Source organism: Balaenoptera physalus (assembly GCF_965194825.1).
Source record: "Balaenoptera physalus genome assembly, chromosome: Y".
NCBI lineage: Eukaryota > Metazoa > Chordata > Mammalia > Artiodactyla > Balaenopteridae > Balaenoptera > Balaenoptera physalus.
This window is the reverse complement of record NC_138904.1, coordinates 11,145,115-11,162,747: the sequence shown is the minus strand read 5'-3', so window position 1 is coordinate 11,162,747 and position 17,633 is coordinate 11,145,115. Positions and strand designations below refer to the sequence as shown.

Below are 17,633 nucleotides of genomic sequence, written 5' to 3'. Positions count from 1 at the left end.
GAGCTTGTATGCTGCAACCTACCTATAATTGCTTATTAGTTACATGAGTATATTTGTTGATTTTCTATTTTCAAAATGTATAATTACATCCTATATTAAAAAAGAGTTTTCCTTCCCAAAATGAGTAACTTTTATTCCCATTTCTTGCTAATTACATTAGCTTGGGAACTCTAGTTAAACAGAGTTAGAGCATTGTGAAATGTTTTTCCTACATCTGTTGATATTATAGATTTCCTTCTTTTCCCTTTGGTATAAATGCATTACGGTGATTTTTGGAATACTGAACCAGGCCTTACATACCTGGAAAAAATTCCAGTGTCATGCTCTGTAAGTCTTTTTATGCATTGATTAATTAACTGCTAATATTCTGTTGAGGATTACTACATCTACATGTATAAGAAATACTGGTCTATAGTTTTCTTGCGTCTTCCTTTCTGATTTTGGTACTAGAGTAATGCTGGCCTCACAGAATGAGTTAGGAAGCATTTGCTCTTCTATTTTCTGGAAGAGAATAAGAATTAATATAATTTCTACCTTTAATGTTTGGTAGAATTCATCACCAGAGAACCCATCTAGGTCTAGTGATTTCTGTTTTGAAAGGTTATTAATTATTAAATAGATACAAACCGATTCAGATTATGTATTTCTCCTTGTGTGAGATTTAGTAGGTTTTGTCTTTTGTGATCCATTTCACCTAGATTATCAAATCTGTGATTTTAGAGTTGTTTACAATACTCCTTTACTATCCCTTAAATGTATGTGAAATCAGCAGTGATGGCTGTCTTGTTTATCACTGATATTAGTAATTGGTGTCTTTTTTCCTTGGTTCACCAGGCTAGAGTTTTAAATTTTACTGACCTTTTTAAAAGAAACAGTTTTTGGTCCTTGCAGATTTTCCCTACTGATTCACTGTTTCAATTTATTTTCCACTTCAGATTTTATTAATCTTTGCTTCTTGTTACTATAAAGTTAATTTTCTCTTCTCTAGTTTTCAAAAGTGGAAGCTTGTTTTATTGACTGCACATCTTTCTTTGTTTCTTCTAATATGAACACTCAATGCTGTACATTTTCATGTATATACTGCTTTCACTGCATCCACAAATTTTGATAAGTTGTATTTCATTTTCACTTAGTTTCCAATATTTTATTTCTCATGAGAGTTCTTTGACTTCTAGATATGTGTTGTTTAAGCTCCAACACTGGAATTTTTCCACCTATCTTTCTGTTATTGATTTCTTGTTTAATTTCACTGTGGTCTGAGGACATCTCTGTATGATTTCTCTTTTTAAAAATTTTGTTCAGGTGTATTTTTGCCCAGAATGTGGTCTATGTTGATCAATGTTCTATGTCTGCTTGAGAAGAATGGGTATTTTGCTATTGGATAAGATATTCTATTAGATCAATTACATAGAGCTGACAAATAGGGCTGTTCAGTTCAACCTCATTCTGCTAAGATCTGTCAATTACTGATAAAAGGAAGTTGAAGTATCCAACTATTATAATAGATTAATCTATTTATGTAAGATTAATCTACTCTTATTCAGTTCTATCAGTTTTTGATCTTTTGTATCTTGATGTTTTTTAAAGGTGCATACATATTAAGAACTGTTATAGAGTCTTAGAGAATTGACCCCTTTATCTTGATGTAAGGCCCCTCTTTCTCCCAGGTAATTTTTCTTGTTTTAAAGTCTACTTTCTCTGAAAGTAAGATAGCTATTCTCACCATCTGCTGACTAGTGTTAGCATGGTATATATTTCTCCAGCTCTTCATCTTTAATTTATCTGCATCTCTATATCTACAGATAATATATTATTAGGTTTTGTTTCTATATCCACACTGAAAGTCTTCCTTTAATTGGTGTATTCAGAACATTTACATTTAAAATGATTACTGATATAATTGTATTAGTATGTACCAAATATGTAGCTGTGTCTTATTCACTGACATTGTTCTTCTCTTTCTTTTTGTCTTCCACTCCTTTTCTGCTTTCTCTGCTTTTATTAAGAATTTTGTATGATTTTTTTCTTCCTCTCTTAGAATATCATTACATCCTTTAAACAATTTTTTTAGTACCTGATCTAGAGCCTTGCATTAAATATTTACAGCAAATCGAAATCCACTTTCATATAACACCATACTTTACTACTACAAAGGTAATACATGTATGTTTTAGAAGAGACATTATTTTCAGTATTATTTTAAAGACGTTTTAATCTGTTAGAACAAGTAAGGGTAAGAAAAATTAAAAGTTTTATTTTACCTTCTGTAACTCTAATTCTTCCTTCTTTCTTTAGACCCAAATTTCTAAGTAACATCATGTTCCTTCTCTCTGAATTTGTTCTAACAATTCTTGCAAAGCAGATCTAGCAACAAATTCTCTAATTTTTGACTTGTCTGAGAAAGTCTACATTTGTCCTCTTTTATGAACAATAATTTTGCTGAACACAGAATTCTAGGTTTGTGTTTTGTTTTTCTCTTAACACTTTCTTTCACTCCACTCTTTTTGCTCACATGGTTTCTGATGGGTAGTCCAAAGTAATTATTTTCATTACTCCTCTTAGGGTAAAGTATTTCTTTTCCTTTGGATTCTTTCAAGATTTTCTTGCTGCCCTTGATTTTCTGCAGTAAATATGATTATGTCTAGATGTAGTTTTTAGGTATTTGTCCTGCTTGGTATTTTCTGGGCTTCATGAATCTGTGGTTTAGTGTCTACCATTAATTCTGTAAAACTCTGAGTCACTAGTGATTCAAATATTTCTTCTCTTTCTGTCTTCTCCTTTTGGTACTGCTGCTATATGTTACATTACACTGCATTTCTTAGATATTTTGTTTTTCATTCTTTTTTCTCTTTGCTTTTTTAGTTTGGGAAGTTCTCACTGGCATATCTTCAAGCTCAACGACTCTTTCCTTGGCCATATCCAGTCTACTGATGAGCCCATAAAAGGCATTCTTCATTTGTCTTAAAATGTTTTTCGACTTGTAGCATTGCCTTTTGATTTCTACTTAAGAGTTCCATCTCTCTGCTTAACTTACTAGTATGTTCTTCCAAGTCCATTTTCCCCCTTATTCTTTAGCATATTAATTTCATATTCCTATCTGATAAGTCCAAAATCTCTGCCATATCTGGGTCTGGTTTTGATGCTTGCTTTGTCTCTTCAGACTTTTTTTTTCTTCCCTTTGAGCATGGCTTGGTATTTTTTATTTACAGCTGGACATAAGGTACTGGATAAAAGTATCTGAGATATACTGGTCTTTAATTTGAACATTTATACTATCTGGCTTTGAGTTAGGTTGTTTTTACCATGTGCCATAGTTGTAGGTTTCAGAGACTAAAACTTCCTCTGTTGTCCTTCTCCCTCCTCTGCATTTTTGGGTATTCCTAGAGACTCCTTCTTAGTGTCTGAGGCTTGTAGTTCTTTCAGATGTCATTTGCTGTTATTTTACAGGAGCCAGATTGATGTGTGGAAGACTAGGATTCTATAGTCCTTTGATTAGGTCTGTCTTTTAGTGAGCCTGTGCTCCTTGGTTGTGAACTTCACAAGTTACGTCTCTCAGTTTTGTTTTGTTTCATTAGATGTGACAGGGAAGATAAAGGGGGCTAAAGTTGGGTATTGCCCTTCCACCAGGAGATCTGGCTTTGGTAAAACCCAAGTCAGTTAGGCTCTGGCCTTTATGATGGCTCTTGTTAAAAAGAACAATATTCTGAGCTTATTTTATAATGACCACTTTTCCCTCATTCTGCCAGAGGCACCAACAGATTCTTCATTCTTCATACAGAAATGTAGTGGGTCTCCTAAAGGTAAAAATTGTTTTAGGACCCTCCAAATTAGGTCCCCTGGAGTTTTCTAACTCTCAAGATCATCCACACTCAGTCTCCAACAATTATTCAATCACAGTTCAAGTGCTTCTACTAGTATACCAGCAGCAGACTTATGATCCTGGGATTCTGTTCCCAGTTGGCTATTACTCTGTGTATTTCCCTCTCCATTCTTAAGGGTCATGCCTAGCCCTGTTACCTTAATTCTCTGATCGATGTAAGAAGAGTTATTGATTTTCAGCTGTTCAAGTTTTTTTGTGGTTGTGTGGATGGGGATAACACTTCCAGGCTCTTTACTTGCCAGAAGTCTATCTCAGCATTTTAATACATATCTGTCTAGCTGCCTTCTCAAAAAAAAAGTTTTAGTATATAATATTGAACTGGTGAAATCTTCAAATAAAGGTACAAGTCGCATATACAATGTAACAAACCACATTCAAATTATCAGCTGCATAAACAGACTAAAATAATTACAAATTCCTTAAGATTTGCAGTTTATAATTTTATCAGGAGAGCTTGATCCTTCTTTTTCTTTTGCATAAAAATGTGGGATTCTTTTTTCCACATTTTATGCCTCATTGTGATCAAATACTGGGTATGCTAGACCCACACAACAGAAAATAGAGTACCATTTTTACATTTCCCGTTTATAACTGGGGGCTCTCAGATATTCATATCTGGGAATATGGTATAATCTGCTAAAATAATAAGATGAACATATCTCTGAATAATCTGTAGAGTTCTAACTGAACATATATGGTGATAAAAATTATTACACAGGGCTTCCCTGGTGGCGCAGTGGTTAAGAATCTGCCTGCCAATGCGGGAGACACGGGTTCGAGCCCTGGTCCGGGAAGATCCCACATGCCGCGGAGCAACTAAGCCTGTGCGCCACAACTGCTAAGCCTCCACTCTAGAGCCCACGAGCCACAACTACTGAGCCCATGTGCCACAACTACTGAAGCCCGCATGCCTAGAGCCCATGCTCTGCAACAAGAGAAGCCACCACAATGAGAAGCCCACGCACTGCAATGAAGAGTAGCCCCCGCTTGCCGCAACTAGAGAAAGTCCGTGAGCAGCAACAAAGACCCAACACAGCCAAAAATAAAAATATATAAATTTATTTTTAAAAAAACAAAAAAAACTATTACACAAACTATCTTCTTTTCCACTGACATGTAACAAAAGCTATCTTCATTCAATTTACAGATATCACATAAACACATAAGATTTGAGATGGCTGATGAACAGCTTATCAACATATCAAAGGAATAAATAATGTTTACCACTAAAATGAATGTAAAAAGTTCCTTGATTACAGAGTTTAGCATTACTGTCTTTGTAATAATCAAATAATACTATAGCAACTGGCCTAAATTTCATTAAAAAAAAAAAAGAAATGTAAGTGAAAAAAGCACATTACATAGATCATAAATCTTACCTTAACTGCTCAGTTCATTACCGTCATCTGCAATGAAAAAAATCAGAAAGGTCACCTTTGATTTGTTTTGATAGTTTTATGGCAAAACAAAAACACAAAACATTAAAACGTGAAAGAAATATTTCTGACTTCTATTGTTAGTGTTCTTAATTTAAAGATAGATTCTTAATTTAAAAAGAAAACCACACCTAAAATTTTTCAAGACCTTTCCCAGCCCACCTCCACAATTTTGATTTAGCCCTAGAATCAAATATTAGACTTTTATCAAAAAGTTTTTTACTACTCTTCTTTTTAAAATTTCACACTAATACAGCTACAAAGTTATATTAAGGTTAAATATATAACATTTCATTAATTCAAAATCTATGTGAAATTCTGAGGTGGTTTACAGTAAGCTATATTTCTGAGAATAAGATAAGGATAAAATAAATTAAAAACGACGGGCTTTGCAAGAGAGGAGCATAAACGCATACAGGAAAACTCAATAAATTAAATGCAAAACAAATGTTCCTAGTGCACTTCTGGAAGACCAAGGCAAAAGTGCTTTAATCACAATGCCTAGACTCATTATAGGAGTGCACGAAGTTTCTCTGTAATGAATAAACAAGTAAGTCTTTAGTGGCATTTTTTATGGATGGGTTCTTTATATGGCCATTTCTTCTTTCAAACTTCAGTAAAAGAAGCAGAATAAAGAGGATTATATAGGTGTAACACTTTAGGAAGCCAAAGAAACCTAGTTCTGTTGATCAAATTCAATTCAACAACTATGTGGAACTATGCTCTCTCTCAGTCCAAACCAATGGTTTCAAACATTTTTGTTTTTGTTTTTTTTAAAGTCACAGGTATATCCTGCAAAGACCATTTTCGTCTGAGACTTACATATATCAGCCTTTAACTTAAAAACTTCAATCATTAAAAAAAAAAAAAAACTGTTGTGATGACAGTATTAACACTGGAAGTTAAGGATATGACTGCACTAATCATAAAGATAATAATATATAGCAGCAGCTAACGATGATTGAGCCCATTTTCCATTTACTATGCTACATTGCATTTACTCCCAAAACTATGTCTGAAAGAGGCACTACTATTTTCCCTATGTTACAGATAAGGAAACTAATTTGGAGAGCTTGAAATAACTTACTCAAAGTCAACTAGTAAAAGGTGGGAATAAGACATGAATGCTGCAGATGGACACCGAAGCTATGGGAGTTGACAGTACTAGATTATGTCAATCTCAACTGCCACTGCATTTCTTTCTAATGCTTTTATGATTTTTATGATTACCTGATGTTGCAGGTAATGAAATAAGCATTATAAACAGTAAGAAACTTGCACGTGATTACTGTACTTCAAGATCTGTAAAAAAACATGTTAACCTGACATAAGCAGTACTTTCCAATCTACTGACAGAATAGTATAAAGCACATCTGAGTCTACCTAATTTCTATTAGAGTTTCCACAGTTTGAACATGTTTTAAATGCAACTGCAATCACACATCTGCAGAACCCTGCGGCGCCTCCCAGAAGCCGAGAGCGTGGAGCGGGTAGGAAAGCAGTTCTGCAGGAGTCCTCAGTGCGTGCCTCCCCGGGCCAGGCACTCAGGATGCAGGCCACACCCAGGCCCTGGCAGGTGGGGCTCGTAGTTGGGGGAGCTGACAATCCGGGCACAAACCCTCTTGCGTTATAACTGATACAAGTCTTACAAATGAGAGGTATGTGCTATAGAGTACAACACCCAACCAAAACCCAAAGAACAGCTTAAACAGTGCAGGGATTCTGCCCCTGCAGCTCCCTAGGTCAGACCAGGCCCCAGGTGTGAGCATCTCAAGGAGCTTGGGATTCCAGCCATCAAGGGAATTACATTTTCATCCAATGCCTGCAATCCTGTAATACAGACAGCTACTTCACCTGCCGCTCAGTTAAAGGAAAAAGTGGTAACTTCCAAGGCCAGAGCACAATCGGCAGTGTTCACCTGTGTTAGTGAGAGACTATGAACCAGTCTCCAGTGTGGGCTGTTCTAAAGCAGTGTCTCCATGATGGTTTCTGGCGCACACGATTTACAATAGCCAGGACATGGAAGCAACCTAAGTGTCCACCGACAGATGAATGGATAAAGAAGATTGGACACTGTTTGTATATTTATGCTGTTTTAACATTAAGTGCAAAACAGGCAATGGGAATTTCCCAACAAGATATAGTTAAAGAGAACAGATATGTCTGGCATAGAATTAGAGAAAATTAGAGCTTCCATGTGCAAGGAAGTTGTCACCAGGTCAAAATAAGGATACATGTTAAAAGTGCTGCAGATAGCTTTCCAGAAAGTTCACTTCATCTCACTTCTCCATCAGTGATGCTCCAGTTTGTCCCCACCAAGGTACTGAAGCTGACTTTGCTTACAAAAGGCATTCCAAGCCCCAACTTACTCTGCCATCACTACCCATTACCACTCTGTGCCTAATCAACCATCCACCCTCTGAACCCCTCTATCCTCCTGAATGTCAGCAAAGTCAACAGAGACCAGTGGCCAATCAAGGGCTTCTCCTTGGTCTTCATCAAAATGCCCTAAGGCACATGCAGCCCTAAACTGTGTACACTCCTACAAACGTGCCCTCATAGTTAACCACTGTCCCACCTTGAGAATATCGCCATCCAGTGAACTTTCTCAGGTACTCCTTGTTGTCTGGCATTACATAACATAAAATTTCAGGAATACTACGGTAAAATAAAAATTTTTGTCCCAAGTTCATGGCAGACAACTCCTAAAAACCCTTGCAATTTCCTGAGTAAAAGGAGTGTCTCTGGAATGCTTTTGACCACTCCTGAACTTCTGCTAATGAGATGACTGTTGGCAGGCACCTAGACAGCTTCAGGATGAGGAATGGATGCCCCGTGGGTTAAAATACCTACCGGTAATCATGCCTCACAGATTTAACAGAAACTGGTGATTAACACAAATTCTTGAGCGTATCTTACAGAACAGCAGCTAAGGGAACAGCATGTTGAAAACCGCTCTTCTTGTTACACAACAAAGCTGGCTAAAACTAGAAAGAACCAACGTGGACAACCAGAGCCTGCAAAGAATAGGCTTGCTTCCCCTTTTGACGTCAGAGGGCCAAAATCTCCACCCCAGACCATGGTAATACCACCATCTTCTGAACATGCATCTCATGAAGAAACATGTAACTCAAACGGGTCTATACAGAACCTTTTTCCCTACCTCCAATCACCTTTCCCCACACCTAAGACCACCCTGTTTATTCCATAAATATCCCAACCCTCTTGCCTTTGAGGAGGCAGATTTGAGAGTTGTTCTCCCACCTCCTTGTTTGGCTGCCTTGAGAATAAACCTTTTCTCTGCTACAAACCTCAACGTCTCAGCATTTGGCCTGCTGTGCAACAGGCAAAGCTGGTTTTGTAACACCAGAAAAAAAACAACAACATGATTAGAGGGTTGGAACTTTCAGCGTTATAGTCTTTTTCCACCTCATCCCAGAAAAGAGGGGCTGGAGATCGAATTCCATCATGTGTATGTATAAAACTTTGATAAAAATTCTGAAACAATGCGGTCATGGGAGCTTCTGGGTTGTTTAGCACAATGATGTGCTGAGAGAGTGGCATGCCCATGTAACTGTTCTTGAGTTGTATCTTTATAAAATTATAAGTATAGAACCTTCCTGAGTCATTCCAGCAAATCAGTGAACTTGGGTGGGGGAGGACTTAGAAACCTCTGATTTGTAACAAAGTTGCACAGAAGTGAGGGTAACCTGGAACTTTTGAACAGTGTCTGAAGTGAGTGTACTCTTATAGGACTAAGCCCTTAAACCTGCTAACTCTGGATAGCTGGGTTGCCCCAGCAAATACCTCATCTGTGAAATGAAGATAATATCATAGGAATGGTATGAGAATTAAGTGAAGTAATGTATGTACAGGATTTACATGTACATAACATCCAGTGCCAGAATGGCTACCCCATAAACAGTAAGAAATGAGAGGAAGTTTAAAAAAATTAATTTCTAGAACTAAAAGAACTTGTCTTCTGGCAAACAGAGTGCTGAAGTCTAGATGGAATAGGTGGTTGAGATAGAAAGAAAGAAAAAAAAAAGAATGGAAAGAGAATGACATTAAATGATCACAAAGGTATTTTCCTAGTCTCCAAGAACTAGACCACAATACTCTGACTAGTTTACACTAGTCTATGCCAACTTCCCATATAATTAACCAAAGTATACCCAAATCATAAAACTCTTCCGAAATAAATAAGTCAGTGAACCAGGAAATTTTAGTACAATCAAGTGATGTCTACGAAAAAATACTGAAAGCACCAGATTCCCACACCAATGTCTTCAATTTGGGGACCTAAACAAGACACAGAGAGTCCTAGATAAGTAGTGCTGATGACTTCAAAAAAGCTTCTAACAGGGAAACTATGAATAGGATTCTTTAAAGTCCCTGACTGAACAGTTCTAGGTTTCCTCTACTTCTACAGTTTTGCTTCACTGAACAAATTTGAGATTTCAGGCAACAGACATTATCCATTACAATGGGTGCTAGAAACAGAGAAATAAATGTTAAAAGAAATCAAATTCTGTTCATTGATTTTATCAGAACACTTAAGTCCTATTAGAAGATTATCGTCAAGTGCCATTTGAAAATGGAAGAAGAAAAGTTATTTTCCTTAAAACAATTATAGTCATTTCAAAAAACAAAACTAAGCTAATACTTCCACTAATTCTTGTCTTTGTGCTCACGAAGTTGGAAGAAAGGAAAAAAAAAAACAAAAAACACAATTCTGAAAACCTCAGCCAAAGTCTTTAGCAGATAATGCCCCAAATCTCACACCCCCCCCAGGATTGGATTTACATTCCAAAATCCTCACCAGTGAGTGTTCATATACAACACACACAAATTTGAAAGAGAGACACACAGTACATAGGGGCATGTTAGTAAATGCTCAGCTAGATAGAATGTCAAAGGACACCAAAATCAAGTATTAAGTATGTGTGCATTTTTTCACACATTAATAATTAAAAGGTAGAATTTGGTTAGGGTAGGCTGGGGTGTGTATGTTTGTGCTAGGTGTTGGTGGGAAAGGCTGCTGTGTGTTTGTCCTAGGTGATCTGTTGTGCTTCTGTGTGGATGTTTGTGTTTCCAGGGCTTTGGGCATGTATGAGTGCTTCCTCAAAAGTTGGAAAGAGCGCCTTTCCCGCTGATGGTGTTCTGCCCATAGGTGTATCTCCCTGTGCGCTGGTATACGTGCCTGTCTCCACCCAGGTATTTGTGTGTGTGTGTGTGCACGTCCTTTCTGGATGCTTGTGTCTTTCTCTTGGTGTCTGTGTTTATGTGTATTCTCAGGTAGTTGGGTCTATGTGTGTGCCTACTGTGGATACCGTGCACTTCCATCCCTGTGAGTTTAAGCATGTGTCTCTCTCCCAAATGTTGTGTGTATCTTTTCAGTGTCTGTGTGTCCCTACCTAGGGATATGTGTCTCTTTCCTGGAAGCATATGTGTCTCTGTGTGTCTCTCTCCCCAGGTGTGTGTGTGTTGTTCCCCAAGTGTGTGCCTCTCTTTGGAATTTGTGTCTTATTCCACAGGTGTGTGCATGGGTATGTATGTCTCTCTGGTGTTATGTCTCCCTTACCAGGTGTGTGTTTGTGCATATGTGTTTGTGAGTCCAAGTCTGTATGTTTCTCTTCCTAAGTGTGTGTGTGCACATGTCTGTATCTCTTGGGTGTGTGTGTGTTTCTCTCTCCAGGTTTGTGTGTATGTATGTCTTCCCTCCAATATGTGTCTCTGGGTGTCTCTCTCCCCAGCTATCTGCATTTGTGTGTCTCTTGGATGTCTCAGTATCGTTTTACACAGGTCTGTGTCTGTGTTTACTCTAAGTGTGTGTGTCTCTGGTTGTTTCTCTTCACAGATGAAGGGGTGTGTTTGTGTGCAATGAAGTGTGTTATCTCCTGGGTATCTATGTCTCTCTCCAGGACTATATGTGTCTGTCTTTCCTAAACTGAAGTGTACTTCTGGGTATTTGTGTTTATCTGGTTATATGTGTGTGTGTGTATCTCTTAGGTATCTGTTTCCCATATCTAAGTGTATGTTCTGTCTCCCCAGGTCTGTCAGTGTCTATGGCTGTGTGTATACTGAGGTGTGTGTATGTGTGTTTATCTCTTGTTTACGTCTATGTCTTGGCCAGGGGTATGTGTGTGTATATAAATTTCCTGGATGTCTGTGTGTCTCTCCCCTCAGGTATGTGTGTCTCTTTCCCTGAGGTATGTGTATCTCCTGGAATCTAGGGAATCTCTCCTCAGATGCACGTAAGTGTGCACATATGTGTGTATGTGTGAGAGTAAGTATCTCTTAAGTGTCTTTCTTTCCTGGTCTGTGTGTGCATGAGTGTGTGCCTCCTGGGTATATGTCTCTCTCCCAAGGTATGAATGTGACTAGTTTGTCTTGGGTATCTGTGTGTGTCTCTCCCCAGGTATGTGTGTGCATGAATATGTTTCTCCTGGGTGTGTGTATGTCTCTCACCAGTCATTTATTATGTGTGTCTGTCATTCTATATAGTGTGTATGAATCTTTGTGTCTGTGTGGATAAGTGTGTTTTTCTTGGGTGTCTTTGGGTCTCTCTCCCCAGTCTCTGTGTGTCCAGGTGTTTGTGCAGCTCTCTTTTTCGGGTATGTATGTGTGCGTGTGTCTCTCTCTTTGGTGTCTACATGTCTCCTCCCACCTGTGTGAATGTATCTGTCTTTCCCTGTGTATTAGTGTCGCTTGATGTTTGGGTATCTCTCCTCCCAGGTGTGTGTGTGTGTGTGTCTCAGTTTATGTGTCTGAGTGTCTGTAGTGCATCTCTCCCCAGATACACGTGTTGGTCTTTTTATGTGTGTCTTTGGGTGTACTTGTTGTTGTGCTTGTCTGCATACCTTTCCCCAGGTGTGTGTGTCTTTCCTTGAGGTGTGTCTGTCTCAGTCTCCATTAAGTATGTGTGTGACTGTTGTATCTTTGGATGTTTGTCTCCCCAGGTATGTGGGTGTGTGTGTGTCTATGTGTGTACTTCCACAGGTCTGTATGCGTGTCTTTTTCCCAAGATGGTGTGGCTCTGTGTATTTTTGTGTCTCTCTCAACAGGTCTGTAAATGCAGGTGTGTCTCTGTCTAACCTGACTGCATGCTTCTCTTCCCCGTAGGTGTGCATGTGTGTGTCTATGGAGATTGGAGTTTCACTTTCCTAAACATTTAGGTCCGCACACGTGGCCCGCGGGCTCCTCTCAGACCCTAACGCCCGCGCAGCCCGCCTAGGCCCCCGCCCGGCCCCGAGGGGAGTCGGCGCCCCGCTCACCTCGCGGCCACACGGAGGAAGCCCGGGAGCTCCGGGCCAGCCCGCCCGGGTGCAGTGAGGAAAGAGAGAGGGTCGAGGACCCGGCGGGCAGCAGACGTCCGCGGCACTGCCTGGGTCCGACTACAGCTGCCCCCGTCCAGCACCGAGGGAACAACATGGCGATGGGGCGGGGCCCGGGAAAAGAGGGCGGGGCCTGGCCGGCGGGAGCCCTGAGAAGGCGGGGCGGGGCCTGGTCGGGGGGCCCGGGGGAGGCAGGGCCTCGAGGTCGCCTTCGCCCAGCCCTCACCCACTCCGTGCCTGTCAGTTCTGGCTAAATCCCGGGTTTTCTTCCGGTCGGCTATTCCTCTGGTCCTACGGCTGCGTTTCCGCGAGAGAGAGCACGAAATAATAGTTATCTTTAAAGGTTGACGTAAAGTGGAAATAAACAGATCGCAAAAGCACAATCACAGGATGCTGTGATTACGTTGAGAAATGAATATGCAAATAGACTAACGAGTAGATCAAAAATGAAAACAACCTATTGTGAAATAACAGTAATGTTTGAAATTAAGCTTCTATAATTTCCCTTTAATCTTATTAAAATACTGCCTTTGTTATCCCTAAATAGAAAGTGGTAATGGGATAAAACGGTATTGGGGGAACTCTTCTCAATTCGTCAGTTTATACATGGAGTTGAGCACACGGTTTCATGATACAGGTCTTTGGAGATCACAGGGACTTTACTTGACACCTCATACATTTTGTGAAGTAGATATAGTTTCTTTATTTTCCAATAGAAGGATCTCACTTTCACAATGTACTGAGGTCCCAAATATTTAAATAAGCCTTTCATCTTTGCGCTCTCGTTTTCACTTAACGAATTTAACGAACTAGTCTTTTTATTCACCAGTTAAATGGTTTATATTTGAGATGGTTTCTGACAAGCGTAAAAGAACAATTTAGAATATGGTACAATACTTTTGAAAATAAATAATAACTAGGTTTTAGTTTGACTTTAACTAAATTTAACTTTTATAAAAAGGTATCTAATTTTTAATTCCTGTTAACAGTAAAGTTATCTTTACCCTTGGAAATATAAGTTAATATTTACAAAACAGAAATCCATTGAAAGTAGAGTGAAGTAGGCTGTATCATGATCTTATTTTTAAAAACCAATAAAGTTCCATAATATAAAGTATATGAATATTAAAATTAACTTTCAAAACAAAATACTATCAAGTATAATGGCCGAAATTGGCAAGCAATCTGTAGGCTGACTAATGAAATACCACTTGAAAATTGTATATTATAAACATGGTTAAGAGAAAGTGATTTATTTATCTGAACAAACACTAATACCAACTACTTAAGAACAATTATATGGACTCGTGTGTTTACTTGAAGCAAGCTTTGAGAAATCCAAGAATTAAAACAAAAAAAACAGTATTCTACAAAGGTCTGCTTCAAACGCAAGGGAAATATATGACTGTACTTGGTTTTAGCTTTCTAAGAGCACCTGAAGAAATAATAGAGAAACATCCTTCCTAAAATAATTCCATTACTTAGACACTAGCCAAATGCACTTAATAAACTGAATATAGTCTGGTCTCTGTATCACTTACTTTCTCATTTAATCCATTTGACAGTGTAAGTCTAGAGTGGGTTAAAAGAGTTTTCCTCTAAGGGCAAGTTTGGGAGATATTTGTTGTTGGATATGTGTGGCTGGAAGGAAGACACAAGTTGAATACATGGTCTCTACATCCTTTGTTGAATGAATTGTTTTATATACCAAAGGTTTAAGAACCACTGAACTAGTCTGATTCTTCCTCTAATTAGGATTTTCATTTTTATATTCTTTTGTAAACACCTAAGGCATCAGTCACAGAGGTTGCTATACATTGATGATTTCTTCCTTTAAAGAATACATTTATTGATATGAGCACTAGGAGTTAGTACCCCATTTCAAGCCATAGTCTAAAAGGAATCACCTCTGGTATCCGTGATGAAAAGCTACAAGTAAATGTGCCATAGAGCCACTAGAAGTGAGTCTCAGGTACAGTAAATAAGATTATGGCAGGGTGGCGATGAATTGGGAGATTGGGATTGACATATATACACTATGGATAGTATGTATAAAATAGATAACTAATGAGAACCTGCTGTATAGCACAGGGAACTCTACTCAATGCTCTGCGGTGACCTAAATGAGAAGGAAATCCAAAAAACAGGGGATATATATATGCATATAACTGATTCACTTTGCTGTACAGCAGAAACAGACACAACATTGTAAAGCAACTATACTCCAATAAAAATTAATAATAAATAAATAAATTCATATTTCAATTAAAAAATAAATAATGACTATAATTAAGTTGCTTATATTTTTTACGTACAAGAAAACACACAGAACTCAGTGACAGGTGACTTGACAATTAAATGACAGATACATAATCAGAAATGTGGTATTATCCCCAAGGCACTGACCAAAATAAGAAATGTGCTCTCAATATTGCATTTGTGTTATTGTATAACTGTACTAGAAAGGGAGAAAGGCATAAAATAAGCACCCACTCCAAAGTCAAAGCCTATTATAAATGCCTTTCAAGAAAAATCAGTGAGAATAGATAACATGTAATGTGAAGAAAAGCAGTGCATTACCAAATGCTAAGTGGAGAATTATCCTAATTTGGTAGAGGAAAAATAATACAGTAGCTACCTTTTCAACCTAAATTGGAATATTTATGTGTTTACAATTTTAACAACATATAATTTTTAATATTTCAAATTAATATCACACTCTTCCAGTTTGCCTAGAAACTAAGATCAGCATATTTCTTAAACTAATATAGAACATTTGATACTAGTCCTTAAGTCAGGTAAAATTTCAATACATGAGGAAATACCAGAAATCTGATTTGTTCACTGTTTAACTTATACAAGAATTATTAATGAAAAAAAAAAGAGAGAGAATAAGAGTGTCATCCTTCATCTATATACCACTGGTGAGCAAATTTCTATTCTTCAGTTTGAAGTAATCAAATTAAAATTTTGACCTGCCAACCATAATAGAACATACATTCTTTCTCAGGTGCAGTGAATTCTCCACACAGCATTCAAAACACTGATAGCAGAGATTAACCAAGATGGCAGAGTAAAAGGACGTGCTCTCACTCCCTCTTGCGAGAGCACCAGAATCACAACTGGCTGCTGGACAATCATTGACAGGAAGCCCCTGGACTTCACCAAGGAGGATACCCCACGTCCAAGGACAGAGGAGAAGACACAGTGAGACGGTAGGAGGGGTACAATCAGAGTAAAATCAAATCCCATAACTGCTGGGTGGGTGGCTCACAGACTGGTGAACACTTATACCACAGAAGTCCACCCACTGGAGTGACGGTTCTGAGCCCCACGTCCGGCTTCCCAACCTGGGGGTCTGGTTACGGGAGGAGGAATTCCTAGAGAATCAGACTTTGAAGCCTAGTGGGAATTGATTGCAGGACTTTGACAGGACTGGGGGAAACAGAGACTCCACTCTTGGAGGGCACACACAAAGTAATGTGTGCATCGGGACCCAGGGGAAGGAGCAGTGACCCTGGGGGAGACTGAACCAGACCTACCTGCTGGTGTTGGGGGGTCTCCTGCAGAGGCGAGTGGTGGCTCTGTTTCACCGTGGGGATAAGGACACTGGCAGCAGAGGTTCTGGGAAGTTCTCCTTGGCGTGAGCCCTCCCAGAGTCTGCCATTAACCCCACCAAAGAGCACGGGTAGGCTCCAGTGTTGGATTGCCTCAGGCAAAACAACCAACAGGGAGGGAACCCAGCCCCATCCATCAACAGTCAAGTGGATTAAGGTTTTACTGAGCTCTGACGCCACAGCAACAGGGAGGGAACCCAGCCCCACCCATCAACAGTCAAATGGATTAAGGTTTTACTGAGCTCTGACCGACACAGCAACAGTCAGCTCTACCCACCACCTGAGCCTCCCATCAAGCCTCTTAGATAGCCTCAACCACCAGAGGGCAGACAACAGAAGCAAGAAAAACTACAATCCTGCAGCCTGTGGACCAAAAACCACAGTTACAGAAAGATAGAGAAGATGAAAAGGCAGAGGGCTATGTACCAGATGAAGGAACAAGAAAAAACCCCAGAAAAACAACTAAATGAGTGGAGATAGGCAACCTTCCAGAAAAAGAATTCAGAATAATGATAGTGAAGATGATCCAGGACCTCGGAATAAGAATGGAGGCAAAGATTGAGAAGATGCAATAAATGATTACCAAAGACCTAGAAGAATTAAAGAACAAACAAACAGAGATGACCAATACAATAACTGAAATGAAAACTACACTAGAAGGAATCAATAGCAGAATAACTGAGGCAGAAGAATGGATAAGTGACCTGGAAGACAGAATGGTGGAATTCACTGCTGCGGAACAGACTAAAGAAAAAAGAATGAAAAGAAATGGAGACAGCCTAAGAGACCCCTGGGACAACATTAAACGCAACAACATTCGCATTATAGGGGTCCCAGAAGGAGAAGAGAGAGAAAAAGGACCAGAGAAAATATTTGAAGAGATTATAGTCGAAAACTTCCCTAACATGGGAAAGGAAATAGCCACCCAAGTCCAGGAAGCGCAGAGAGTCCCATACAGAATAAACCCAAGGAGAAACACGCCGAGACACATAGTAATCAATGTGGCAAAAATTAAAGACAAAGAAAAATTATTGAAAGCAGCAAGGGAAAAACGACAAATAACATACAAGGGAACTCCCATAAGGTTAACAGCTGATTTCTCAGCAGAAACTCTGCAAGCCAGAAGGGAGTGGCATGATATACTTAAAGTGATGAAAGGGAAGAACCTACAACCAAGATTACTCTACCCGGCTAGGATCTCATTTAGATTTGATGGAGAAATCAAAAGCTTTACAGACAAGCAAAAGCTAAGAGAATTCAGCACCACCAAACCAGCTCTACAACAAATGCTAAAGGAACTTCTCTAAGTGGGAAACACAAGAGAAGAAAAGGACCTACAAAAACAAACCCAAAACAATTAAGA

At 38.9% G+C, this 17,633-nt stretch overlaps 1 protein-coding gene across 1 annotated transcript in view; it reads right to left on the bottom strand.

Annotated features, from left to right (window-relative positions):
* Window positions 1-13,425, bottom strand: part of LOC309653396 (protein WWC3-like) — a gene marked incomplete at both ends in the record, with an annotated part of 64,258 nt that extends 50,833 nt beyond the window's left edge. The window contains 2 exons of the mRNA XM_082448019.1: window positions 12,594-12,988; window positions 13,381-13,425. Coding sequence (XP_082304145.1) covers window positions 12,594-12,988; window positions 13,381-13,425 — 440 coding nt within the window. The remainder of the gene's footprint in view (window positions 1-12,593; window positions 12,989-13,380) is intronic.
* Window positions 13,426-17,633: the final 4,208 nt, after the last annotated feature.